The following is a 26,195-nucleotide window of genomic DNA, read 5'->3' on the forward strand; positions in this document are numbered from 1 at the left end:
ATAAGCCAATACCCATACAAAGCAGAAGCACTGAGGGAAATCTGCATATTTGGCAAGTTAATGTTTTTAGAGACAATTGCGCTTATGACACACACACACACACACACACAATTTATATACCGTATTTTTCACTCTATAAGACGCAGCAGACCACAAGATGCACCTAGTTTTTGGAGGAGGAAAACAAGAAAAAAAATATTCTGAATCTCAGAAGCCAGAACAGCAAGAGGGATCACTGCGCAGTGAAAGCAGCAATCCCTCTTGCTGTTCTGGCTTCTGGGATAGCTGCGCAGCCTGCATTCGCTCCATAAGACGCACACAAATTTCCCCTTACTTTTTAGGAGGGAAAAATTGAGTCTTATAGAGCAAAACATACGGTAATTGCTCTCTCTCTCTCTATATATATATACATATCACCTCTATTTCTTTATTAGTAACCTTGATGTCAAACCAAAGTGACCTTCGCAGCAGCTTGCCAACTAGAATAGAATAATTACATTAGTGTACGTGTTTGTATGTTGCTTAGAGAGGGCTAAGAAGCAATCAAGATGGCTTGCGGCAATTCACATTCACCGCTGATGTGGACTTTTGCTACTTGAATATGTGGAAACTTTGAGCCTGTGCGGGTGGCGGATGTCCCCATATATGTGAAGAGGACAGTATTGAGGACAAACTTTGTTTCGGGACAACGTTCTAAGATCCTGTGTGATAGAGAATCTCTTGGAAAAGATTAAAGATAAGCAAAAACAGGAGTTCATTTGTAACTGGGAACCTCTAAGAGTTACTTAAAAAATAAGTGTTGCAATCCGAATTCTGTAGCAGCCTTTGAATAAGCTCTGTAAATAAAGGTTAAATGGGTTAAAATAGATATATATATACATAGATTCATATTAATAATTTATTATGATTTTGCTGATAAATTTAGGTAATAGGTTTATTAGAGTGAAAAGATGTTGAGAAGGACGGGAAGTGAAATTTATGAAGATATATGCTTCTTTGTTGGAATTTTTATTTTGATGAGTTTGACTATAAAATGTCTTTGATGTACGGATGTAACTACAGTTAAGAAAGCATCATCATCATCAACATCATCATATTTTTAAAAAAAGATCCTGTGTGATAGAGCTTTATTTTTCATTCCATGTGTTGTATTAAGGCCCATTTTTGGAGAAGGAATTTGGGGAAGAGAAGGCAATTTGAAGGAGAAGGACCATGGGAAGGGAAGACCAATTTGGAGAAGGATTGCAGTGTGAAGCAATCCAGGGAAGACTTAAACAGCAGAAATCCTTCTCTAGGGCATCACCTTTCCCAATTTTTACTTGTTATATTGTAAGGATCCGTAGCTCAGTTCTTTTGTGTGTGTACACCCCTGCCCCTTTCCATTCCCCCTTTTTTCAGGGTTTCTCTTCGCAAGGAAGAAAGAATCCTAAGTTGTGTAACATTTGGTTAGGAAATAAAGATTTGAACTTTTATTTTTTGCCTGCTTAGTTATCCTGGTGTTCTGAAATCCACTTGGGGTACGGAAAATATGCTGACTCATTTGGGTCGCTTATAAAAAACAGTGAGAAACAAAGCAGTGACTGGGTCCAGGATCCTTCTAGTTACTGGTAACAGGAGAGCTTTGCGGGCTGGGATCCTAGGAAAGTTAGCTGGTAGAAGCTTGTTCCAGGAGGGAATCTTGTAGGAGGAGGTCACAGAATAACCATGCAGTGTACTTCTCTGCTTAATGAGGTCAGGGTGAGCAAGCAAATTGTTGGGGGCTAATAACTTGTAGGGTTATTTGCAAAGCAACAGTGGCCCTGAAGTGTAGGTGGGTTCCCATGAGGCAAGACACAGCGATAACAGCAAGAACCTGTACTGAACTAACAGAACTGGACAACAGGGTCAAAGCAACTGCTTATAGACATTTCTGAAGGCCTGGGCCACTCCCACTCCCAACGTGATTGGCTGTCTAAACTTCCAAGCTGCGAATCATGACTCAGAGTTTAAGGGCCAATGGCAAAAGCCCAAATCCTGAAATGTTCTGTGATTGGATATCATGTATCGAATCAGAACACAGGAGCCCAGAATCCTTAGTCCAGACTCAAGCTCAGGCAAACACAGACCACTGAATACATAATAGGCCCCATGGCATTTTCAGGAGACTGGCTGACTATTGATTTGTAACCACAAAACTCAAGAACTGTCCCGCTTGCTGGAATTGAGCTGAGGGATCCCCTTGTTCCCTTGGAGATCTTTCGAAAAGCAAAGACATGTAGGATTTTGCTTTGATAAGAAAAGAAACAAGAATCAATGATGGGGGAAAATTTGTTCTGGGGCGCAGCCCCTGCACTTCCTCCTACTGCTAGCACTCAGTCATGTCCTAAGTTCAAAGATTATGCCCCATTTGGACTTCCAAAGGATGGAAAAATCCTGCATTTAAAGGGGTAAAGACACAGGACAACAATGGGATGAGGAGGATTTCATGCGGACACCAATATATTACAGTCAAAGCTCAGCTCCCGAACGCCTCCGTTTTGGAACGTTTCATCTCCCGGACGGCGAAAACCTGGCACATTTCAAAACTACTGTGGTACCTCGGGTTACATACGCTTCAGGTTACAGACTCCGCTAACCCAGAAATATTACCCCGGGTTAAGAACTTTGCTTCAGAATGAGAACAGAAATTGTGCTCCGGTGGCACGGCAGCAGCGGGAGGCCCCATTAGCTAACATGGCGCTTCAGGTTAAGAACAGTTTCAGGTTAAGGATGGACCTCCGGAACGAATTAAGTACTTAACCTGAGGTACCATTGTATTGTGAGGCAAAGTAAGAGTCCATCAGTTCTTGAGGTGAAATTTTGGGGTGGGAAATGTCTGACCTCTGAGCACATCTTGCCCCCTCCCCAAGTCTTCCCCCACTTGGTCCATGAGGCCATTCTCACATGCAGGTAAGGGGTGAGGCTTGACTGATAGGACATGGCTTTCCAAAGCTGCTTTGCACAGCCCTCAAAGCATGGGGCTAGTTGTCAGGATCCTCTGAAGAAATGCAGAAACCAGAGACGCGTTGCTAAGCAGGATGGCACCCCCTTCATATCAACACAGAACATCCCATTCAGTTGGGATGAGCCATGGCGCTCCTGGCAGAGAGTTCTTTGGCGAGCCGAAACTCAGTACTAAGTAGAATTGCCCATCCCTTCAGGAGAGGGGGTGATCCTTCTAAGCAGTAAAAAAAGGAGGGAGAAGTTTCTTTCCTTCCCTGTGAAGCCCAAGCTTGCTGAGCTCTTAAAGAGAGAGGTGGGGGCTCCCAAAGGCTTCCCCTCCTTCCTGTTAAGCCTGATCTCACCGCAGTCCTAAATAAAAGGGGGAGACTCTCCAAGACCATAGCTGTCAACTTTTCCCTTTTTGTGCGAGGAATCCTATTCAGAATAAGGGATTTTCCCTTAAAAAGGGGGGGAAATTGACAGCTATGTCCAAGACTGTAGTGATATTAGGCTTTATAGTCCTCTTTCCCTCCTCACTTTTAAGCCTGGTGTCTCTTTGTTGGTAGGGAAAGGGATATTGACAAGGGCAGCCCTGTCGAATGAGCAAACCAGTGATATTTTAGGGAGCAGGCTAGCAGGCGGGGCCCATTACTTACATCATAGGAGCCTACACAACACAAAACACTGTTGCTGTATGTAGGTTTTATTTTATTTGTTTTTTATCTTATATTTTGGAAATGTACATCCAGTTTTTCCCCCTTTAATTTTTTTTTTGGGGGGGCGAGAGTGGGGCCCTAAGCTAAAGCTTGTTTAAGGTAAAGGTAAAGGGATCCTTGACCATTAGGTCCTGTCGCGGACAACTCTGGGGTTGCGGCGCTCATCTCGTTCTATAGCCGAGGGAGCCGGCGTACAGCTTCCAGGTCATGTGGCCAGGTCATGTGGCGAACCAGAGCAGCGCACGGAAACGCCGTTTACCTTCCCGCCGGAGTGGTGCCTATTTATCTACTTGCACTTTGATGTGCTTTCAAACTGCTAGGTGGCAGGAGCAGGGACCGAGCAACGGGAGCTCACCCCATAGCGGGGATTCGAACCGCCAACCTTGTGATCGGCAAGTCCTAGGCTCTGTGGTTTAACCCACAGTGCCACCCGCGTCCCTATAGCTTGTTTGGTTTATATGTAAATCCGGCACTGCTCCCGCCCCATATAGCACTAGGTTCAAGGAAGACAGAAGATAGTACTTTTTCATGGAGCACATAGTTAAACTATGGAACATGTTCCCACAAGAGACAGTGAAGGCCTCGAAATGCTTTAAAAGAGCATTAGACAGGTCCTTGGAGGAGAGGGCTATCGATGGCTACTAGCAGCTGGAGGCAGAAATGCTTCTGAATACCAGTTGCTAGAAACCACAGGAGGGGAGAGGGAATGAGCAATGGGGGCACCTTCCGTATCTGTGCTTCCCCACGCAGGGAACTTTGACGCACTCCAGCGCTGCTTTGCTAAAACATGTTATGCTCTCCCTTTTGTTTTGACTTCATGGATGCTCTTCCAGCTCTTCTTATCCTAATGCCAAGGTCTCCAAGCAAGGGTTTGATAAACCCAGATCAAGCCACGCTCTTCCCTCACCCCTCCAGCTGGGCATTTCATTCCTGGCTCAAAGCAGGAGAGCCTCGAGAGAATTAGTCTCTACAGCAGCAGAACTTTTTCTCCAAAGCAGAAAAATAATAATCTCCTGGACGTCTCCACTGAGGACCTGCGCCAAAAAAAAAGGTAACCAAAGTATCTTAATTTGACTGTGTTTCTTAGAAAGAGGTTTCTAGGAACTTTCACATTAGTAACTGGTGAAGTTTTGCAGGCTGGAATTCTAGGAGAGTTTGCAGTGAATATTTCATTCCATGAACTTTGCAGGTCAGAGTAACAATTTAGCACACTCCTCTGTTTCATGAGGTCAGTGTGAGGCTGCAAGTGTAAATGTTGTGGGCTAGTAACCTGTGGGCTTATTTGCTAAGTTACAGTAAGTCGCTAGGTTTGTTAAGTTTAAACACAATATGCAAGAATTCTCCCGGTTGCTCAACTGAGCTGTGAGGTGCTTTTGTACCCCCCGAGGTCTCTCCAAAAGAAAAGAGATGTGTGATTGTGTTGCTCTTTTATAAGAAAAGAAACAAAAAAAAATTAAAAGAAAAGAAAAGAAAGAATATTTTGTTGATTATTGTCCCAAGTACGATGTGGGAATTTTGTTCTTGTGCCCTCCTTGCTCCTTGCGTTGGCAACTTAGCCCTGTGCCAAGCACAAAGAAGCTTTTCCATTATGTCCATTTTGGACTTCCCACGGATTGAAAAACCCAGTATTTAAAGGGCGGAGGTCCAGGACAACACTGGGATAGGAAGGATTTGGTGTGGATGCCAATTTAGGTTGCCATCAGGGAAAGCAGAGAAAGCTATTTTAGGCTGCAACCCTAAGCCCACTTGCCTGGGAGTAAGCCGAACCAAATTCAGTGGGACTTATTTCTAAATAGACATAGTTAGGATTGCGATACAGTGTTAAAAAGTATGCAAAAATGAAAATAGAAAAAGGGTGAAAGACTAAAGTTATATTATGCCAAAAGTAAACAATATGCTAAAGGTGTTTAAGTATAAGGAGGAAAGATCGGAGACATAATAGAAGTAATTTTAATAATTAGAAATGAGTTTCTAAAGAGGGTAAGGATTTGCTGTATCTGATTGGACAAAGAGGAACACAAAAAAGGGAGTCGTGAGGAAGTCAAGAAAGAAAGTTTTGTAAACATGAATTTAAAAATTGGAGTTTTTATTTTTTATTTTTTATTTTTTCTTGATGTGTATATGAGACGGTTTTTGATGTTCTGTACTTTTGATGTTTTTTCTTTTTCTGTAAAAACAAATAAATATGTTTTTAAAAAAAGAAAAAAAAAAGGACTGCACCCTTAGAAGGCAGTCTCAACCTACATAGTGGGGGACTGTTCTCCATAGTAAAACTGTTGTGATTCCATTTAGTGGAGCTGGATTTAGAGTGGTGCCAGAAGTTCCCCTGCATATGTATATATATGGACGCGGGTGGCGCTGTGGTCTAAACCACTGAGCCTCTTGGGCTTGCCGACTGAAAGGTCGGTGGTTCGAATCCCCGTGACGGGGTGAGCTCCTGTTGCTCTGTCCTAGCTCCTGCCAGCCTAGCAGTTCAAAAGCACGCCAGTGCAAGTAGATAAACAGGTACCGCTGCAGTGGGGAGGTAAACAGCATTTCCGTGCGCTCTGGCTTCCATCACAGTGTTCTATTGTGCCAGAAGCGGTTTAGTCCTGCTGGCCACATGACCCGGAAAGCTGTCTTCAGACAAACGCCAGCTCCCTCGGCCTGAAATTGAGATGAGCTCCTCAATCCCAGAGTCGCCTTTGACTGGACTTAACCATTCAGGGGTCCTTTACCTTTAACTTTACAGTGGTACTTCGGGTTACATATGATTCAGGTTACATATGCTTCAGGTTACATACGCTTCAGGTTACAGACTCCACTAACCCAGAAATAGTACCTTGGGTTAAGAACTTTGCTTCAGGATGAGAACAGAAATTGTGCTCCGGCGGTGTGGCAGCAGCGGGAGGCCCCATTAGCTAAAGTGGTGCTTTAGGTTAAGAACAGTTTCAGGTTAAGAACGGACCTCCAGAATGAATTAAGTATTTAACCTGAGGTACCATTGTATTGTGAGGCAAAGTAAGAGTCCATCAGTTCCTGAGGTGAAATTTTGGGGTGGGGAATGTCTGACCTCTGAGCACCCCAGGAGTTGCTGGCCTGCATCTCCCATCACCCAACACCATTGGCTCCGTTAAAAGGTAAAGGTAAAGGGACCCCTGACCATTAGGTCCAGTCGTGACCGACTCTGGGGTTGCGGCACTCATCTTGCTTTATTGGCCAAGGGAGCCGGCGTACAGCTTCTGGGTCATGTGGCCAGCATGACTAAGCCGCTTCTGGCAAACCAGAGCAGTGCTCGGAAACGCCGTCTACCTTCCCGCCGGAGCGGTACCTATTTATCTACTTGCACTTTGACTTGCTTTTGAACTGCTAGGTTGGCAGGAGCAGGGACTGAGCAACGGGAGCTCACCCCGTTGCGGGGATTCGAACCACCGACCTTGTGATCGGCAAATCCTAGGCTCTGTGGTTTAACCCACAGCGCCACCCACATCCCTCATATTGGCTCCGTTAGCTGGGGCTGAATGGGGGTTGTGGATCCAGCTGAGGAGCCACGGGTTTTGTTGTTGCATTTATGGGCAGCTATGAAAGCTATAAGGGCAACAGATTGGGGGTGGGTTCTCTGGGGCTCTGCAGAACTGTTTCCCACCAGTCCCAGCCAGCAAGGCCGATGATCAGGGATGATGGAAGTTGCAATATATGCTTTAATGCACGTCTCGTCTCATCCCAACACAAACATTTTGTAGGCTTTCAAGATGGGAGGAGTACAAGCATCAATGCTGCCTCGGGAAGAAGATCTGTATGGTAAAGAGAAGTTCTTTCTTATGCTTATGTACGGCTATTGATCTGGATCCTCTGTGTCAGCTGCAGGGAACCTTTGGTCCTCCAGATGTTGTTGGGTGACAACACCTGTTAGTCCCAGCAAGCATGGCCAGGGATTATGGGAGTTGTAGTTCTCCAGCATCTGGCGGGCCAAAGGTCCCCTACACCTGTTGTATATATTAATAGTACTTCTCTTAGTACTTAGCAGTGCTGCGTATCTTCTTGTTGTTGTTGTTTAGTCGTTTAGTCGTGTCCGACTCTTCGTGACCCCCTGGACCAGAGCACGCCAGGCCCTCCTGTCTTCCACTGCCTCCCACAGTTTGGTCAAACTCATGCTGGTAGCTTCGAGAACACTGTCCAACCATCTCGTCCTCTGCCGTCCCCTTCTCCTAGTGCCCTCCATCTTTCCCAACATCAGGGTCTTTTCCAGGGAGTCTTCTCTTCTCATGAGGTGGCCAAAGTATTGGAGCCTCAGCTTCAGGATCTGTCCTTCCAGTGAGCATGCAGGGCTGATTTCCTTCAGAATGGATCAGTTTGATCTTCTTGCAGTCCATGGGACTCTCAAGAGTCTCCTCCAGCACCATAATTCAAAAGCCTCAATTCTTCGGCGATCAGCCTTCTTTATGGTCCAGCTCTCACTTCCATACATCACTACTGGGCTGCGTATCTTAGGAAATCATTTTATGAGCCCGTCACTCAACCACCCGGTGGCGTAGCTAGCTGTTCAGGCGCCCAAGCCACCACATCACTCCCAGAAGAGATGTGTGGCTCGGGCGCACTGCAGGCCCAGCGAGAAGTGCTGCCCCCTGCAGTGTGGCGCCCAGTGCCCCTCCCCAGCTACACCTCTGCACCCACTTCTTGAGATATCCTGGGAACAAGGCTTGAATGGTAAAAATTAACTGCGCTCAGTGTTATTTCTCTAGACAAAGAGGTGCCAGAACTAACCACAAACGCTTCCCTTGTTTTTTTACAATGGCACCTACCCTGAGAGGTGGCAGAACTCAGTTCCAGTGAGTTCTGGCTGGGGAAAAAGGCTGCACTATATTTTCCCCCCCCCCTAAGGCTGGAGCTACCGTTAGGCCAAGTGAGGTGGCTCAGATGCTCCAGGGGGGGCAGGGATCTGTGAGGTGTCAGAGAACAGATCGTTGCATGCTACGCAGTCTTCCCTTCACCCTCAAAGTAAGCCTGTTCTACTCAGGTGTGCTGGAGAAAATCTGTCCCATCACCTGTGTTCGGGTTTCTGTAAGTGGAATGGGGCTTCAGTATGTGGGTGGGTGGGTACATTTTCTCCCTCACCTCAAGCAGCCCTGTTTGTGTTATTGTTATGCTACTATTATAGTTCCTGAAATGAGCTTGCAGTTGACGTTCTGTTGAATGCATATTGCAGTTGGATGCAGTGAAATTTGCAGCCGGGGGTTAAGGGATGCCAGGCATTCCTATCAAAGCCAGATGTTTGGTGCGAAGAGGGCTTCTCTAAGGAGGTACCAGCTGTTCCAGTGGGAAGTGCAAACCATGCCATACGCCTTGTGTACTGTACTCAAAATGGTTGTGCAAGATCAGATCAAAACCCTACCTTTTGAGTAGAGCAACGTTGGTCACAGCTGAAGCACCTCTACTCCCTGCTGCTGTATTTCACTTGAGGAGAAGCAGAAAAGGCTCCCTATCTCTATTCCCTGTTGGTTCCCTGTATTCCAACCCTTTAAATCACATTATAGGTCATCCTTTGCTCTCCCTCCCTTTCCCCACTGTTTCTAGAATGACTTTTCCATTTTTGTTCCCAGATTATCCATGGGATAAATCCAATGAGAAATCAATACAAATAGACTTGGCAAAGTTTAAGGAGCTGGATGCCTATGCACAGAAGGTATGCTGTCTCTTACTGTGATATAGGCAGCGAGGAATTTGCTAGGATGCTGAGGTTTTTATGTGCTTTTGGAATTTGAGAGTGTCCTCTCCTGATAGGAGGCAATTACTTCTGTTCAGATGGAAGGTCCAAACTGGGAACGTCATGAGTCACAGGACCCTGCGCCTGTTTTTCAGAAAACTAACGAAGTGGAGCACCTATTCACATGGGCTGCACACACCATGCACTTAAAGAACGCCAACTCCCCAAAAGAACTATGGGAGCTGTAGTTTTCCCCTCACAGAGCTACAAATCCTAGAACCCTTAACAACCTACAGGATTCTCTTTCTCTCTCTGTGTGTGTGTGAATTAAATGCATGTATATACATCCATAGGGACGTGGGTGGTGCTGTGGGTTACACCACAGAGCCTAGGGCTTGCTGATCAGAAGGTTGGCAGTTCGAATCCCCATGACGGGGTGAGCTCCCGTTGCTGGGTCCCTGCTCCTGCCAACCTAGCAGTTCAAAAGCATGTCAGGTGCAAGTAGACAAATAGGTACTGCTCTGGCGGGAAGGTAAACAGCGTTTCTGTGCACTGCTCTGGTTCGCCAGAAGCGGCTTAGTCATGCTGGCCACATGACCCGGAAGCTGTACGCCGGCTCCCTCGGCCAATAAAGCGAGATGAGTGCCGCAACCCCAGAGTCGGCCACGACTGGACCTAATGATCCAGTACCCCCTCCTCCATATTAACTGCTTCCATTTACTTTCTGTGAAACAGGTGGATTTCAGGAATAGTGTGAAAAGCCAGGTGAGAGTCTTGCTCAAAAAAGCCCACAGTGACCTGGAGAAAGTGCGAGCCATTTGGATTTGGATCTGCTATCATATAGGTAGGTGGGACTGCCAACTTCCTGCATACTTGAGTCCCCTTGCCTTTGACAACTTCTGGTATTAAAAGACCAGCCTTTGTCACTGCCCTGCACCCATGAATCCAGCTCTGTAGCAGAGTTCTTTAGCAGACACCCAGTCCAGTGATTGCCAGCCAAGGAAGATGGACACAGAAGGTCATATCAAACCAAGTTATATTCAGAGTAGACTGGCTGAAATCAATGGATGTAAGTAACTCATGGACATTAAATTCAGTGGGTCTATTCTGAACATGGCTTATTTGCAGGTGACTTGGGCCTTTTCACCATTTCATAGCCAGTCATGTCAGTTCCATTTGCACAAAGGATTCTGGATTGTGTGGATCAGTGATTTGGTGTTTGGCTCTCGCAGAGCTTTTTTGGGATCTCTGTTCAGCCATGAAACTCAGAAGGGATCAGGAGGTGCTCATTGATAACAGAAATCACTGGGTTAAAGCTCACTTAAAGTCCTGAGGTAGCATTATCATCAATTTACGATGGGGTGGAAGGTCCGCAGGCTGTGAAGGACTTGCTCACAAATATATTGAAAGCTGCATGAATTATGATAGCTAGGAAGTGGAAGGGGCAAGCAGAATATAAAATGAGAAAATGGTATAAAGAGGTGTGGGATAAAGCTATTAATGATAAATTAACATGTGCCATTAAGGTAAGACGGGGAATATGCAGGAGAAATGATTTTGAGGAGATATGGAGGGTGTTTGCAGAATTTGTACTGTTAAAATGCAAAGGGGTCAAACCATCGCTTGAGGTGTTGAAATTTTGGGAGGTTGGATAGTTACAATGGAATGGTCTTGGTGGTGGGGTGCAGATTTTTATTCTTATTTATTTATTCTTATTACTTTGTTAAAATAAAATAAAGGTCACAGCATGGGGTAGGGGGAGATGAGGTGCCCCTTCAGGTCTCTGTCTCCAGACTCCTAACCCTTGCACCAGTGTGCATTTTTATTTGGCAACAAGACCCTGAATCTACACAAAGCACCTCTCTAGCAGATTTACGAGTTCTTCCAGACTTTCTCTTTTGAGGTGTGATTTAATCACATAAGGGCAAATTCACGTTGTGCAATTAAAAGTTCATTTGGAGCTCTTGCAAGACAAGCCACCCCCCCTTAAGATTTTGTCAACAAGGAAAGAGATTGAGAAACATGCTGGAAAGTGTTGCCACCCCCCAAGCAAATCAGAATGGGTGCTCATTGTCTTTATTTCTACAGAATATGATGTGGAAGGCTGCTATAACTTGGACAAGCTCTGTTTTAAGCCAGCTGATATCCTTAACTCAGGAAAGGCTATTTGCGGTGGATATGCTCGACTCTTTCAAGCAATGTGCAGGTAACATCTACAGTGGTACCTCGGGTTACATATGCTTCAGGTTACATATGCTTTAGGTTACACACTCCGCTAGCCCATAAATAGTGCTTCAGGTTAAGAATTTAGCTTCAGGATAAGAACAGAAATTGGGCTCTGGCAGCACAGCGGCAGCAGGAGACCCCATTAGCTAAAGTGATGCTTCAGGTTAAGAACAGTTTCAGGTTAAGAACGGACCTCCGGAACGAATTAAGTACTCAACCCGAGGTACCACTGTATTGGCTCCAGCCATCATGGCAAGTGGTTGTTACTTGGCTGTAGCGATAGGAGAGCTGGAGAGCCATAGGTTCTATACCCCTTGCCCTAGGCAGCTATCTCCACACTTAGGCATGATCAACTTGCACGTGACAGCCCCGAGAAATAAGTAAATCAATAGATTCTAAGCAGGAAATAGATGCTCCAGGGGGGGCAGGGAGAGTGCTGGAGAGTCCTTATGGGTCATGAGGAGACCCTCCCCAGAACCCAAAGAGGACTTCAGTGGGAGCGGAGAAAGCCCCAAAGAGAACGGAGGCACAGTGGGGCTTTGTTTAGGTTGCTCAGCCTCCCCACCTAGTAGCTGACACATGTCACAGCGTGGCAGCAGCTGCTGCTTTTCCACAGGTCCTCCAGCCAGCTCCAGAGCTTCAACTTTGTTGAAAAGAATGTTGTGTGGAGAGAGAGCTGGAGAGCAGGAAATAATGAGCTTTTTTTAGTGTGTGCTCCCTACTTATACAGGGACGTGGGTGGTGCTGTGGTCTAAACCACTGAGCCTTTTGGGCTTGCCAATCAGAAGGTCGGCGGTTCGAATCCCTGCGATGGGGTGAGCTCCCGTTGCTCAGTCCCTGCTCCTGCCAACCTAGCAGTTCAAAAGCATGCCAAAAAGTGCAAGTAGATAAATAGGTACAGCTGCATTGGGAAGGTAAACGTCGTTTCTGTGCGCTGCTCTGGTTTCGGTGTTCCGTTGCACCAGAAGCAGCTTAGTCATGCTGGCCACATGACCCAGAAAACTGTCTGCGGACAAACGCCAGCTCCCTTGGCCTGTAAAGTGAGATGAGCGCCGCAACCCCAGAGTCGTCTGTGACTGGACTTAACTTTCAGGGGACCTTTACCTTTACCCTACTTACACATTTTTTGATTATGCGCATGGGGTTCCGGAACATGACCCACCACGTAAGTGGAGGAATGCCCGCCCTGTGAATGATCCTGAAGCAAAATTGCATATATACTGTTGCATTGAATTGAGTAGATCCATTGGAATCAGTAGACTTAAAAACTACCGTATTTTTCGCTCTATAAGACGCACCAGACCATAAGACGCACCTAGTTTTTGGAGGAGGGGGAAAAAAATAAATCTGAATCTCAGAAGCCAGAACAGCAAGAGGGATCACTGCGCAGTGAAAGCAGCAATCCCTCTTGCTGTTCTGGCTTCTGGGATAGCTGCGCAGCCTGCATTCGCTCCATAAGACGCACACACATTTCCCCTTACTTTTTAGGAGGGAAAAAGTGAGTCCTATAGAGCAAAAAATACGGTACTTGAATTTAATGGGTCTCTTCCCTGTGTGACTTAGTTCCTCATCCACACTTACCTTGGCTCTATGCTTTATAGGTCCATGTCCAAATGTTGCTGTTGTTGTTTCATCCCAGGAAAACTTGTGTTTTCCTGCCAAATTGGAGCAAATGACAACCTGTGGAGAACCTGACTGCTGTTTTCTCCGATCTAGCAAAATGAAGGACGGCCACTCCAGCCTATCAAAGCAGTGAAAGCAATCACTTGTCCTCTTGATACCAATGGTGTTCCTGAATACCTTCCTTCCCCTCTCAGTATTGCAGGGATACAGTGCGAGTATGTGAGAGGCAGCTCCAGCGTAACGGGGAAGAGCAACCATGCCTGGAATGCTGTCCGCATTGGTGGAAGGTGGCATCTCCTAGACTGCACCTGGGGAAGTGGCACTGTGGATGCTGCTTTTAGTGAGTTCACTTTCAGGTACGTTGTTAGGCAGTAGAAAGACCAGGCAGAACGTGGGACACACTGAGGGTACAGCAGAAGAAGAGGAGTTTGGATTTGATATCCCGCTTTATCACTACCCGAAGGAGTCTCCAAGCGGCTAACATTCTCCTTTCCCTTCCTCCCCCACAACAAACACTCTGTGAGATGAGTGGGGCTGAGAGACTTCAGAGAAGTGTGACTGGCCCAAGGTCACCCAGCAGCTGCATGTGGAGGAGCGGGGAAGCTAACCCGGTTCACCAGATTACGAGTCCACCTCTCTTAACCACTACACCACACTGGCTCTCACAGTTAACTTCATTTGCTTTCAGGTGGTTTTGTTTTCCTTCGACCACTTGTCAGAGTTTGCGATTTGATGGCTGTGGGCCTGATTAATGTAAGCAAGTGCATTAAGAATGAGGCAGCTAGACTGCTGACTGGGAGCGGCGGCCAAGACCATATAACACCGGTCCTGAAAGACCTACATTGGCTCCCAGTACATTTTCAAGCACAATTCAAAGTGTTGGTGCTGACCTCTAAAGCCCTAAATGGCCTCGGCTCAGTATACCTGAAGGAGTGTCTTCACCCCCATCCTTCAGCCTGAGGTCCAGCTCTGAGGGCCTTCTGGCAGTTCCCTCACTGTGAGAAGTGAGATTACAGGGAACCAGGAAGAGGGCCTTCTCGGTAGTGGCACCCGCCCTGTGGAATGCCCTCCCATCAGATGTCAAGGAAATACAACAACTATCTGACTTTTAGAAGACCTCTGAAGGCAGCCCTGTTTAGGGAAGTTTTTAATGTTTTTAATGTTCTGTTGGAAGCCACGCAGAGTGGCTGTGGAGGCCGGGCCAGATGGGCGGGGTATAACTAATCATCATCATCATCATCATCATTAAGCCATGGGCATGGAGTGTCCTGATGGCAGGGATAGATACCAACTATCTATCCTCTTTGAACAGTTCTGGAGTGTTGTGCTTATTCTGGGCTACATGTGTAAAATCTGGGGATTCTGGAGGCTGGATTGTTGCAACCCAGCAGCTTCCTCAACCAGGTGCCCACCAGCTGCTCTGGATCACCACTCTGTTTGCCTGTCTGGCCCTGGTGCTGATTTAGGCATTATTATGAAATACTGCACTATTGCACCTTCTCCTTTTGCAGTTACGATGAGTTTTACTTCCTCACCCACCCCGCTCTGTTTATTGAGAAGCACTTCCCTGATGACCCCAAGTGGCAGCTTCTGAAACCGACGGTGACACTGGAGGAATTTGAAGATCAGCAGGATCCTGACTTAAATACAGAAGGAGTGACCGTCGCAGTCATAAGAATACCAACCACTGAAAATGGGTAAAGTCAATTAGAAGCATCTGTCTTGTTCCCTTTGATTATCACAGTTACATTCACAATCAGCCTCATGTATTTCAAAGGGGAAATGACACAGAGCACTTATCCAGAATGCGGGAGCCAGACTGGTGACTGGGAGCGGCTGCCAAGACCACATAACTCCGGTCTTGAAAGACCTACGTTGGCTCCCAGTATGTTTCCGAGCACAATTCAAAGTGTTGGTACTGACCTTTAAAGCCGCCTAAATGGCCTTGGTCCAGTATACCTGAAGGAGCATGTTATGTACTGAGTTGAATAGGATCCAAACTGCAGCAGTCTGATTGGTCCTAGAACAATAGGATCCAAATTGCAGCAGTCTGATTGGTCCTAGAACAATAGGATTCAGAATGCAGCAGTCTGATTGGTCCTAGAACAATGCAGCAATATGATTGGGTGGCAGGAACCACCCAATCATGTTCCAGATATAAGTGAATCCACAAACTGATTGGCTTACAGTAGAATTCCAGAATTAGCCAATCATGTACAGCCCATTGTGTAAATAATGTATATAAAGCAGATACTTTGAGGGGACATTCATTCCTCCTCACCACTATGAGCTGAATAAAGAGCATGAAATCACTTTGCGACTCTGAGTATATTTCAGAGCATCTCCACCCCCATTGTTCTGCCTGGACACTGAGGTCCCTCACCGAGGGCCTTCTGGCGGTTCCCTCACTGCGAGAAGCAAAGTTACAGGGAACCAGGCAGAGGGCCTTCTCGGTAGTGGCGCCCGCCCTGTGGAATGCCCTCCCATCAGATGTCAAGGGAATAAACAACTATCTGACATTTAAAAGACATCTGAAGGCAGCCCTGTTTAGGGAAGTTTTTTAATGACTGATGTTTTAATGTATTTTTAATCTCCTGTTGGAAGCCGCCCAGAGTGGCTGAGGAGACCTGGCTGGATGAGCGGGGTATAAGTAATAAATAATAATAATAATAATAATAATAATAATTATCTACCATCATCCCTGACTATCATGTGGTTGATGGGACATAAGAATTCAGCAACATCGGGAGGAAATCGGCGAAGGCGGGTTTAGCACCCCACCCTAGACTCTCAACGGTGGTTAATGTTATGAAGTTATAGAGTTATTATAGAGTTGGAAGGGACCACAAGTTTCATTTGGCCTAACCCCCAGCAATGCAGGATTATTATTTTTGCCCCGTGTGAGGTTCAAACCCACGACCCTGAGATTAAGAGTTTAAACAAGCTAGCTGGATGAGCCATGGTTTAAAGATGGCTTATCAAACCAAACAACCATGGTTAACAGAAAGCATAGTTCATCAGATTTGGGTGAGGCAACGAGCTGTGGTTAAGCCTAACCAGGATGTAGTTTCCAAACTCTTCACCACTTGTGTAGAGGGAGGAGGTGGGGAATGTGTGAGCCCAAGGCTTGCTTTGGCTCATTCCCAGCATGCTAAACCATGGTTTCACTTGACATCTGAACTGGGTCTGTAAGTATTCCATGCTCAACCTTAGATACCTTGGTTTGCCCCTATTGCTGATTTAGATAGGTAAAGGTAAAGGGACCCCTGACCATTAGGTTCAGTCGAGGCCGACTCTGGGGTTGTGGCGCTCATCTCGCTTTATTGGCCGAGGGAGCCGGTGTACAGTTTCCGGGTCATGTGGCCAGCATGACTAAGCCGCTTCAAGAGAACCAGAGCAGTGCACGGAAACGCCGTTTACCTTCCCGCCGGAGCGGTACCTATTTATCTACTTGCACTGTGTGCTTTCGAACTGCTAGGTTGGCAGGAGCAGGGACCGAGCAACGGGAGCTCACCCTGTTGTGGGGATTCGAACTGCCGACCTTCTGATCGGCAAGTCCTAGGCTCTGTGGTTTAACCCACAGCGCCACCCATGACCCTGCTGATTTAGATAGTGTTGCTAAATACTGCACCATTGACCTTTCTTTTTCAGGTACTATGTGGTTTACGTCCTCAACCATCCTGTTCTGATTATTAGAATTTCCCAGAGGATCCCAAATGGCAGCTTCTGAAGCAGACATCTGCACCTTCAGCAGCTTGAATGTAATCCGCCTACCGTGTTATTTAATATCCTTCAAGGATAGTCACTTGTCTCTGGCATCACTGCTAAACTGACCACGGTTTTGATGCATAGGGTTTTTAGCTTGACACAAAGTTCTAAAAAATGAATATATATATATAATACATATGACATGATACTTGTTTCAATGAGCTCTGAAGTATATGCTAAAACCGATTGCAGTATCTATTTACAAATTTACAGTATAACAAAGAAATCGGGGAGGTGTTCCAGGATTTCCTTTTAAAGGCCATATCAAAAAATGAGCAAAGTGGGAAACCCTAGATTGATTTTGAAAAGCAGAGAATGAAAGGGTACAATTAATGTTTAGGCATAAACTTGTTCATATAAAAATGTGTTAAAATACAGCCCCCCCCAAAAAACATTCAATTTCCCAGACTTTCAGAACTTATATCCTTTACAAGTACAGCAACACAAATCATTAGCATTTTATCCACCATATTCTTGAGACACCCTAATGTGGTCCTATCCATTCACTTAAAGTAGTAGCAGATCTTTTTTTTTTATAGCAAACAGTTAATAAAAAAAGTACAATCCATAAATTGGTGCAGACTTTTGGGGCTTGCCATTTACTTCCCAGTGTGTTTGTAAATGCAATAAAGTTTCACTGTTCTCCGGCAAATGTGTCCTTGTGTTTTGTTCCTCTTGCGCGATTCAGTTGTTTAATATGTGGCAATCAAATAAAATTACAGTCATACCTTGGATCCTGAATGCCTTGCAAGTCGAATGTTTTGGCTCCCGAAAGCTGTAAGCCCGGAAGTGAGTGTTCCATTTTGTGAATGTTCTTTGGAACCCGAACATCCAACTTGGCTTACGCGGCTTCCGATTGGCTGCAGGAGCTTCCTGCAGCCAATCAGAAGCCATGCCTTGATTTCTGAACGTTTTGAAAGTTGAACGGACTTCTGGAATGGATTCCGTTCGACTTCCGAGGTACGGCTGTACCTACAGCGTGATCACATCTTACGTGCAGAGGCATACCTAGGGGTTGTCTATACAGAGGTGAAGGGGGCAATGTCCTGTAAACTGCTGCTCCTTAGGGGTCTGTTATGTACTGAGTTGAATAGGATCCAAAAGGCAGCAGTCTGATTGGTCCTAGAACAATAGGGTCCAGAATGCAGCAGTCTGATTGGTCCACAGGAGCCACCCAATCCAGCTCCAGGTGGAAGTGAATCCGCAACCTGATTGGCCTACAGGTGAATCCCGGAATTAGCCAACCACGTGGGGCCCATTGTGTAAATAATGTATATAAAGCAGACATTCTGGGGGAACTTCCATTCCTCCTCACCACTATGAGCTGAATAAAGAGCATGAAATCTACTCTCGACTCTGAGTATATTTCAGGGTCCAAAGCCGATACATTTTTACTTCGCTTTAACACGTTGTTACAACTGTTATTTTCACAGAGCAACAGGGACAGAAGGAACCATGAGAGAAGCGCTGACTGGCTTCACAGTTTTCCCCACATCATGGTTTTCCCCACAGCACTCGCACACATTGTGATATATCACCATGATTAATATTATGACACTGTTTCCACGATGTGGACTTCAAACTTTCTTTCCCACCCCCAAATGTATTGATACATTGCCCAGCCTTAAAGTATGTGTGTGTGCTCTATGCAAAAATCACCATGCGTGAAAAACCGTGAAGCCAGCTAGTGCCTCTACATAGCTCCATCCCCGATTTCAGACATGGTGATATATCGGTACATTGCAAAATTTAGCTGGTGATCTATCATGATTTTGAAAACCAGGTAACATCAGCCCTCCTCTTAACCCTTGTTATTCTTCAAAAATAATTTGTCTAAGTTTGCTTAAAAGTATGAGTGTGGATTAAGAAAAGAGGAGAAATGTTTCCCTACAACACGTAACTTATCAGTTTTCGTGAAAGGTGTCAACCTTGAGAGAAAGCAGTATTATTTGTGATGGTTAAAAGGTAAAGAGACCCCTGACCGTTAGGTCCAGTCGTGGCCAACTCTGGGGTTGCGGCGCTCATCTCACTTTATTGGCCAAGGGAACCAGCGTACAGCTTCCGAGTCATGTGGCCAGCATGACTGAGCCGCTTCTGGCGAACCAGAGCAGTGCACGGAAATGCCATTTACCTTCCCGCCGGAGCGGTACCTATTTATCTACTTGCACTTTGCTGTGCTTTTGAACTGCTAGGTTGGCAGGAGCAGGGACTGAGCAACGGGAGCTCACCCCATCGTGGGGATTTGAACTGCCAGCCTTCTGATCAGCAAGTCCTAGGCTCTGTGGTTTAACCCACAGCGCCACCCGTGTCCCATTTGTGATGGTTAAGCAATGTTTTAATGGCGAACTTAAGCACAGAGACCTTACTATATCACTGTTATTTTCATAGGCACTTTTCAGAAGTGTTGGGCGCTGTTCCCTACAGTAAGGCAAAAAACCCATGTCATGATAGCGGAGTCCTCAGGTCCCATCCTGCACTGAAATGTAGACTGCTATCACCTGCTGGTTTATGGAACAACAGGAATGTAGCTTCCAGGGTCTTTCCGTGATCAAGACATATCTCAGCACTTTGTTTCTCTCCTGAACATCCCCCACCTCGGTATAAGAGGGAGGGGGAGAGCTATCTGGTAGCCTTAGTAGCCCAAGTAGTTTAAAGCACTGGATTTAGAATAAGGATCATACAACTCTATACTGTATATAATTTTTTTAATTGGATTTTCTGTTTTACAATTTAGAACGTTCATTTAAGCAACCTTAAAATGTCAAAAACCTCCCTTCTTCTCTTTCCATGGTTCATTTTGCATAACATAAATCCCTGCATATTTTATATAAACCAAACCATTCAGTATCCCATTATTACAGCCATCAGAACTTATTCACACTGCTGAATTTATCTCAACGTTTTCAGGTGTACACAATTTTCCCCCATAAATATTTTCCAATCTTCTTTAAACGTATGATCTTCTTGTTCTCTTATTCTCTGTGTCAGGTCCACAAGCTGTGCATATTCCATCTGTTTAAGTTGCCATTCTTCTTTAGTTGGGACCTCGCTCGTTTTCCATTTTGGGGCTAACAAAACACAGGCCACAGTGGCGGCATACATAAATAACCTTTTTTGACGCCTGGGAATTTCCATCTGAATTACCCCCAACAAAAAGGACTCTGGGTTTTTTTTGTTTTTTGTTTGGAAAAGTACTTTAAAACATTTTTTTCAATTCATTATAAATCATCTCCCAATACTCTTTTACCCTTTTACAGGTCTACCGCATATGAAAAAACATTTTTTCAAGAATCATACAACTCTAGAGTTGGAAGGGACCAGAAGGATCAACTAATTGAACCCCCTGCAATGCAGGAATCTTTTGCCCAACATGGGGATCAAACCCACAACCTCATACTCAGGTTAAGAGTCTCATACTCTACAGACTGAACTATTGTGCCATTGTTTATAGTAGCACATTTTGTTTAAGATGGTTAAAGTGCTGCACTGAAGATCCTGCAACTCCAATGCAAAGGTGTATTTCTAAAAGATAAGTCAAATCAGAATTTCAGGAACGTTTGACTCACAGCACAAATATACAGAGAAGATAATAAAGTTTCAAACTAGCTAAGGTTAGTGCACTATTAGAAAAGTAAGAAAAGTGAATAAGGTAGATTATAATTGGAAATATTTTTGTCTAATAATGATATTGGAAAGCTGTTACATCCAGATACAAGGAAACTCAGAAGGGAGGGACTAGAGGAAGTCAATTAATATGTATATAAGGTTGGATTTTTAAAGAATTAAGTTTGTTTTTATTGTTTATTCGTTTATTGTTTTCTTCTTTGATGTACCTTTTTGTCTTTGTTTTTGTTTGTTATTCTGTTATGTGATATTTGCTACAATTGTGGAAAATCTAATAAAAAATTTTATTTTTTAAAAAAGAAGGTTAGTGCACTATTTCTCGCAACCCTCGTGTTTGGTTTAACAATTCAGTTCTGAAAAGTAGGCAGCACCAGAAGCAGGAGAGAAAGGGTAAAACAACCTATAGGATAAAACTTGTGATATACCCCTTCTGCACCAGGAGAGCCCAAGTCCATTCTCCCACCATTGTGAAAGCAAGAAAACTGGGATCTTCCAAACTAATTAGCGGACAAGAAGCCATGGCAGGCCCAGCTGCAAGATGTTCCTAATTAGCAATGGGCAGGTGTCCTTGAGCCTCTGGTACAAACCTCAAGATAAGGAACTGTAAATCCCCAGGCAGCTGGCAGTTAATACATGAGACAAATTCTCAGAAGCTCTGATACTTCCCAGAAACCTCATCTACCTACGAACCTAAGTTGGCCTCCACCTGCCTCCTGCCAAAGACCCCACAAGGAAACGGTCCAAATTCAAACAGAACCATCCAAATTGATAAGTAACATATTGCAGGATTTTACAAAATCCTGGCAACCTTCAGAGGTGAATTTTTGTATCTCTAGATCAGGGACCCATCCCAGGGTTTCCCGTTCGGTCTGTTTTGGACAAGCCATAGCCATCCACCCTCCATTTGGGTGTAGGTAAGGGCTCCTGCCAACCTAGCAGTTCGAAAGACTAAGCTGTTTCTGGCGAACCAGAGCAGCGCACGGAAATGCCATTTACCTTCCCGCCGGAGCGGTACCTATTTATCTACTTGCACTTTGACGTGCTTTCGAACTGCTAGGTTGGCAGGAGCCAGGGACCGAGCAACGGGAGCTCACCCCGTCGTGGGGATTTGAACCGCCGACCTTCTGATCGGCAAGTCCTAGGCTCTGTGGTTTAACCCACAGCGCCACTCGCGTCCCTTGGAGGCCTAGCAGAGAAATATAAATTCTGCCCTTTTCTAAACCATACCAAGGTTGAGTAACCTAAAAAAAAGTATGTAACTACTAATAGTTACACATAGTTAACGTAAGTTTCATTGTTCTAAGCTCATCTGATTTTGTTCCTAACAGAATATTCCCTTTGTCAGCTCACCAAATGAGAAAGCTGAACTATGAATACAGTTAAAGGTCATTAAACTATTCTCTGTTTACTTGGGGAGGGCTTTAGCTGAATTTTTTTGGGGGGTGCAGGGAAGGATAGAGCAATTCCAAGTCATTTCCCACATCACAGTCCTGATTGTTTTACTCGAGTGTAAAATGCCATTTTGAAAAGCTGTAGCCAGATAATGAAACTTTGAGATATTAGATTTAAAAAAATATATAGAACATGTTAACTATGTATGAAAAATGAGTCTGTCGGTTGACTTTTTCATGCAATTACCCTATAATCTATCTGGAAGAGGAGGAGAAAAACTTTGACATCTGAACCTCTGCACATTCCAATGCTGTTTTGCCAAAACATGTTTTGCTTTCATTTTTGTTTTGTCCTCCTGGGTGCTTTTCCCATCGCTCTTATCATAATGCCAAAGTCTCCCTTATCTACATATGCGCAGGAAGGGCGAAGCAGCTTCTGCGAAAGAGAAGCAGATGTCGCTTGGAGTCATCTATCTTGATCCATCAAGGCTGTTCTACTGTGTTTATGAGACTGAGACTGCTTGGACAGAATAGCTATGTGGGCCTTGCAGAGGCCAGATTAAACGTATTATATATATTTCACTGCTGATGGAGGCTAGCACTCTGCACATGCTCAGGCACTTGCTTGTTTACTATGAATGGAACATGAGAGCTGAGTGGAAGCTCCACGCATGGTACCTCCAAACACCAGGCACAAAAGGCAAAGTGTGGGATAGATGCCAGACCTCTGAGCCTCTGCTCAGAGGCAGACCACTAGGGACTGTTGGATAGAAAACGCTAAGCTAGTCTGATGCAGCAAGGCACTGCCTATGTTTACACATTCCAGGGCTGAACCTTGCAGTCAAAACAGTTTGAAAATAAACCCCAAGGAGGAGGATATATGCAAACTCACCATTTTTGGTGCACATACGAAAAGTGTACGGGAGACGTGTTCACCAGTTACAGTGGTACCTCGGGTTAAGTACTTAATTCGTTCCAGAGGTCCGTTCTTAACCTGAAACTGTTCTTAACCTGAAGCACCACTTTAGCTAATGGGGAATCCTGCTGCCGCTGCGCAATTTCTGTTCTCATCCTGAAGCAAAGTTCTTAGCCCGAGGTACTATTTCTGTGTTAGCGAAGTCTGTAACCTGAAGCGTCTGTAACCCGAGGTACCACTGTAATAAAATGTAAATATGTCCTTTATTACATTTATAATGCAGCGCTGCCTAACCTTCTGTTTCTCTTTACAGTGGTACCTCGGGTTAAGTACTTAATTCATTCCGGTGGTCCATTCTTAACCTGAAACTGTTCTTAACCTGAAGCACTACTTTAGCTAATGGGGCCTCCTGCTGCTGCCGGAGCTGGATTTCTGTTCTTATCCTGAAGCAAAGTTCTTAACCTGAAGCACTATTTCTGGCTTAGTGGAGTGTATCACCTGAAGCGTAAGTAACCCGAGGTACCACTGTACAGTTAAAATGTTCTCCTTTCCGGTCTTCCATTGCCCCACATCTGTCTCTTCGCCTCGATCCAGAATCGGACAAGCACAGACACGAAGGCACTGTTCCCTCTGCCCTTGTAACTCAGGGCAGTCCTAGCCTGTATACAGGGCCGGTTTTAGGTTTGATGAGGCCCTAAGCTACTGAAGGTAATGGGGCCCTTTATATGTCCAGCTGTCCTTTGTCAACAAATTGGCGCTGTTTTTTGGGTTGAATATATGCTATATGGTAATTTATGGACCTAATACATGGGTAGGCAAACTAAGGCTGGGGGGCCAGATCCAGCCCAATCGCCTTCTAAATCCAGCCCACGGACAGTGTGTTTTTACATGAGTAGAATGTGTGCTTTTATTTAAAATGCATCTCTGGGTTATTTGTGGACCTGCCTGGTGTTTTTACATGAGTAGAATGTGTGCTTTTGTTTAAAATGCATCGCTGGGTTATTTGTGGGGCATAGGAATTCGTTCATTCCCCCCAAAAATATAGTCCAGCCCCCCACAAGGTCTGAGGGACAGTGGACCAGCCCCCTGCAGAAAAAGGTTGCTGACCCCTGACCTAATAGGTCCATAAAAGGTAAAGGTAAAGGTACCCCTGACCGTTAGGTCCAGTCGCGGACAACTCTGGGGTTGCGGCGCTCATCTCATTTTACTGGCCGAGGAAGCCGGCATACAGCTTCCGGGTCATGTGGCCAGCATGACTAAGCTGCTTCTGGCAAACCAGAGCAGCGCACAGAAACACTGTTTACCTTCCCACCTATTTATCTACTTGCATTTGACATGCTTTTGAACTGCTAGGTGGGCAGGAGTACGGACCAAGCAACGGGAGCTCACCCCGTCGTGGGGATTCGAACTGCCGACCTTCTGATCGGCAAGCCCTAGGCTCTGTTGTTTAGACCACAACGCCACCTGTGTCCCTACACAACACGAAACACTGTTGCTGGATGTAGGTTTTATTTTATTGGTTTTTTATCTTATATTTTGGAAATGTACATCCAGGTTTTTTTTCATTTAATTTTTTTTGGGGGCCCCAACAGAGTGGGGCCCTAAACGATAGCTTGTTTAGCTTATATGGAAATACGGCACTGCTTGTATACTAGGGGCTGTCTGCCCTGCTCACTCTGCTAAGCCTAGACTAACCAATCCAATAGCAGTCCAACCCCTCCGACAATCGCATACTGTGTCCAATACTGTGTCCAAAGAATTGATGCTTTTGAATTATGGTGCTGGAGAAGACTCTTGAGAGTCCATGGACTGCAAGAAGATCAAACCTATTCATTCTGAAGGAAATCAGCCCTGAGTGCTCACTGGGAGGACAGATCCTGAAGCTGAGGCTCCAATACTTTGGCCACCTCATGAGAAGAGAAGACTCCCTGGAAAAGACCCTGATGTTGGGAAAGATGGAGGGCACAAGGAGAAGGGGACGACAGAGGACGAGATGGTTGGACAGTGTTCTCGAAGCTACCAACATGAGTCTGACCGAACTGCGGGAGGCAGTGGAAGACAGGAGTGCAGCAATACAGGGAGATGGGGTACCAGGGGAAGGGGGGCTTGTAAACTGGCCACATGTGGCTGATATGTCTGGACTGAGATCAGGTTATACTCAACCCACAAACCTCTCTTTTCATTCTTTGCTTGAATTCCCCGAAACCCGGAATTCCCCCTAATTCTCTAAACCGAAAGTACAAGCATTTCCTGCATTTCCAGCTTATCTCCCGCTTGGACTACTGCAATGCGCTCTACGTGGGGCTACCTTTGAAGGTGACCCGGAAACTACAACTAATACAGAATGCGGCAGCTAGACTGGTGACTGGGAGCGGCCGCCGAGACCATATAACACCGGTCTTGAAAGACCTACATTGGCTCCCAGTACGTTTCCGAGCACAATTCAAAGTGTTGGTGCTGACCTTTAAAGCCCTAAATGGCCTCGGTCCAGTATATCTGAAGGAGCGTCTCCTCCCCCATCGTTCTGCCCGGACACTGAGGTCCAGCTCCGAGGGCCTTCTGGCGGTTCCCTCACTGCGAGAGGCCAAGTTGCAGGGAACCAGGCAGAGGGCCTTCTCGGTGGTGGCGCCCGCCCTGTGGAATGCCCTCCCATCGGATGTCAAGGCGATGGACAACTACCTGACATTCAGAAGACATCTGAAGGCAGCCCTGTTCAGGGAAGTTTTTAATATGTGACATTTTAGTGTATTTTTTATCTCTGTTGGAAGCCGCCCAGAGTGGCTGGGGAAACCCAGCCAGATGGGCGGGGTACAAATAATAAATTATTATTATTATTATTATTACTTAAGAAATCATTTCCCTGATAGACGCAGAGACTGCTGCAGCAATAACCAATCTTCAAAGCTGAACAATCATCACTTGGACCATCAACGCCAAAAGGTAAGCAGAGCATCCCAATTCGTTTGGGTCTCTTACAAAAACAGCATTTGTGAAATGAAACAACTGACTTTGCGAATGAGATATCTACTTAAGGGTGACTGGCAAATTTTGCAGACTGGCATTCTAGGACAGTTGCCTTGGAGGAAACGTCTCTGTCACAAAATGACAGTACACTTCTCTACTTAATGAGGTCAAGGTGAACAAGTGAAATGTTGAGGGCTAGTAACTTGTGGGCTTATTTGCAAAGCTAGGGTAGGCCCTTCAGTATTTTCAGGATGGTGGCTAAGTTTTGATTTGTAACCAGAAATTCCTAGAGGTCTTTCCTAAAGCAAAGACACACAGAATTG

At 45.4% G+C, this 26,195-nt stretch overlaps 1 protein-coding gene across 1 annotated transcript; it reads left to right on the forward strand.

Annotated features, from left to right (window-relative positions):
* Window positions 1-7,431: 7,431 nt before the first annotated feature.
* LOC309337281 (kyphoscoliosis peptidase-like) lies at window positions 7,432-17,612 on the forward strand. Its single transcript, XM_081854060.1, has 7 exons — window positions 7,432-7,457; window positions 9,257-9,339; window positions 10,096-10,204; window positions 11,449-11,566; window positions 13,404-13,565; window positions 14,721-14,906; window positions 16,861-17,612. The coding sequence occupies exons 4-7, from the start codon at window positions 11,559-11,561 to the stop codon at window positions 16,937-16,939; spliced, it is 435 nt and encodes a 144-aa protein (XP_081710186.1). The 5' UTR covers window positions 7,432-7,457; window positions 9,257-9,339; window positions 10,096-10,204; window positions 11,449-11,558; the 3' UTR covers window positions 16,940-17,612.
* Window positions 17,613-26,195: the final 8,583 nt, after the last annotated feature.

Source organism: Podarcis erhardii (assembly GCF_964252035.2).
Source record: "Podarcis erhardii genome assembly, chromosome: 2".
Taxonomy (NCBI): Eukaryota; Metazoa; Chordata; class Lepidosauria; order Squamata; family Lacertidae; genus Podarcis; species Podarcis erhardii.

What these genes read in the sequence shown, in the direction of transcription:
- LOC309337281 (XM_081854060.1), top strand. An exon ending in TTTAGTGAGTTCACTTTCAG is followed by an intron (nt 13,566 to 14,720) that starts GTACGTTGTTAG and finishes CTCCTTTTGCAG; the next exon opens with TTACGATGAGTTTTACTTCC. An exon ending in ATACCAACCACTGAAAATGG is followed by an intron (nt 14,907 to 16,860) that starts GTAAAGTCAATT and finishes TTTCTTTTTCAG; the next exon opens with GTACTATGTGGTTTACGTCC.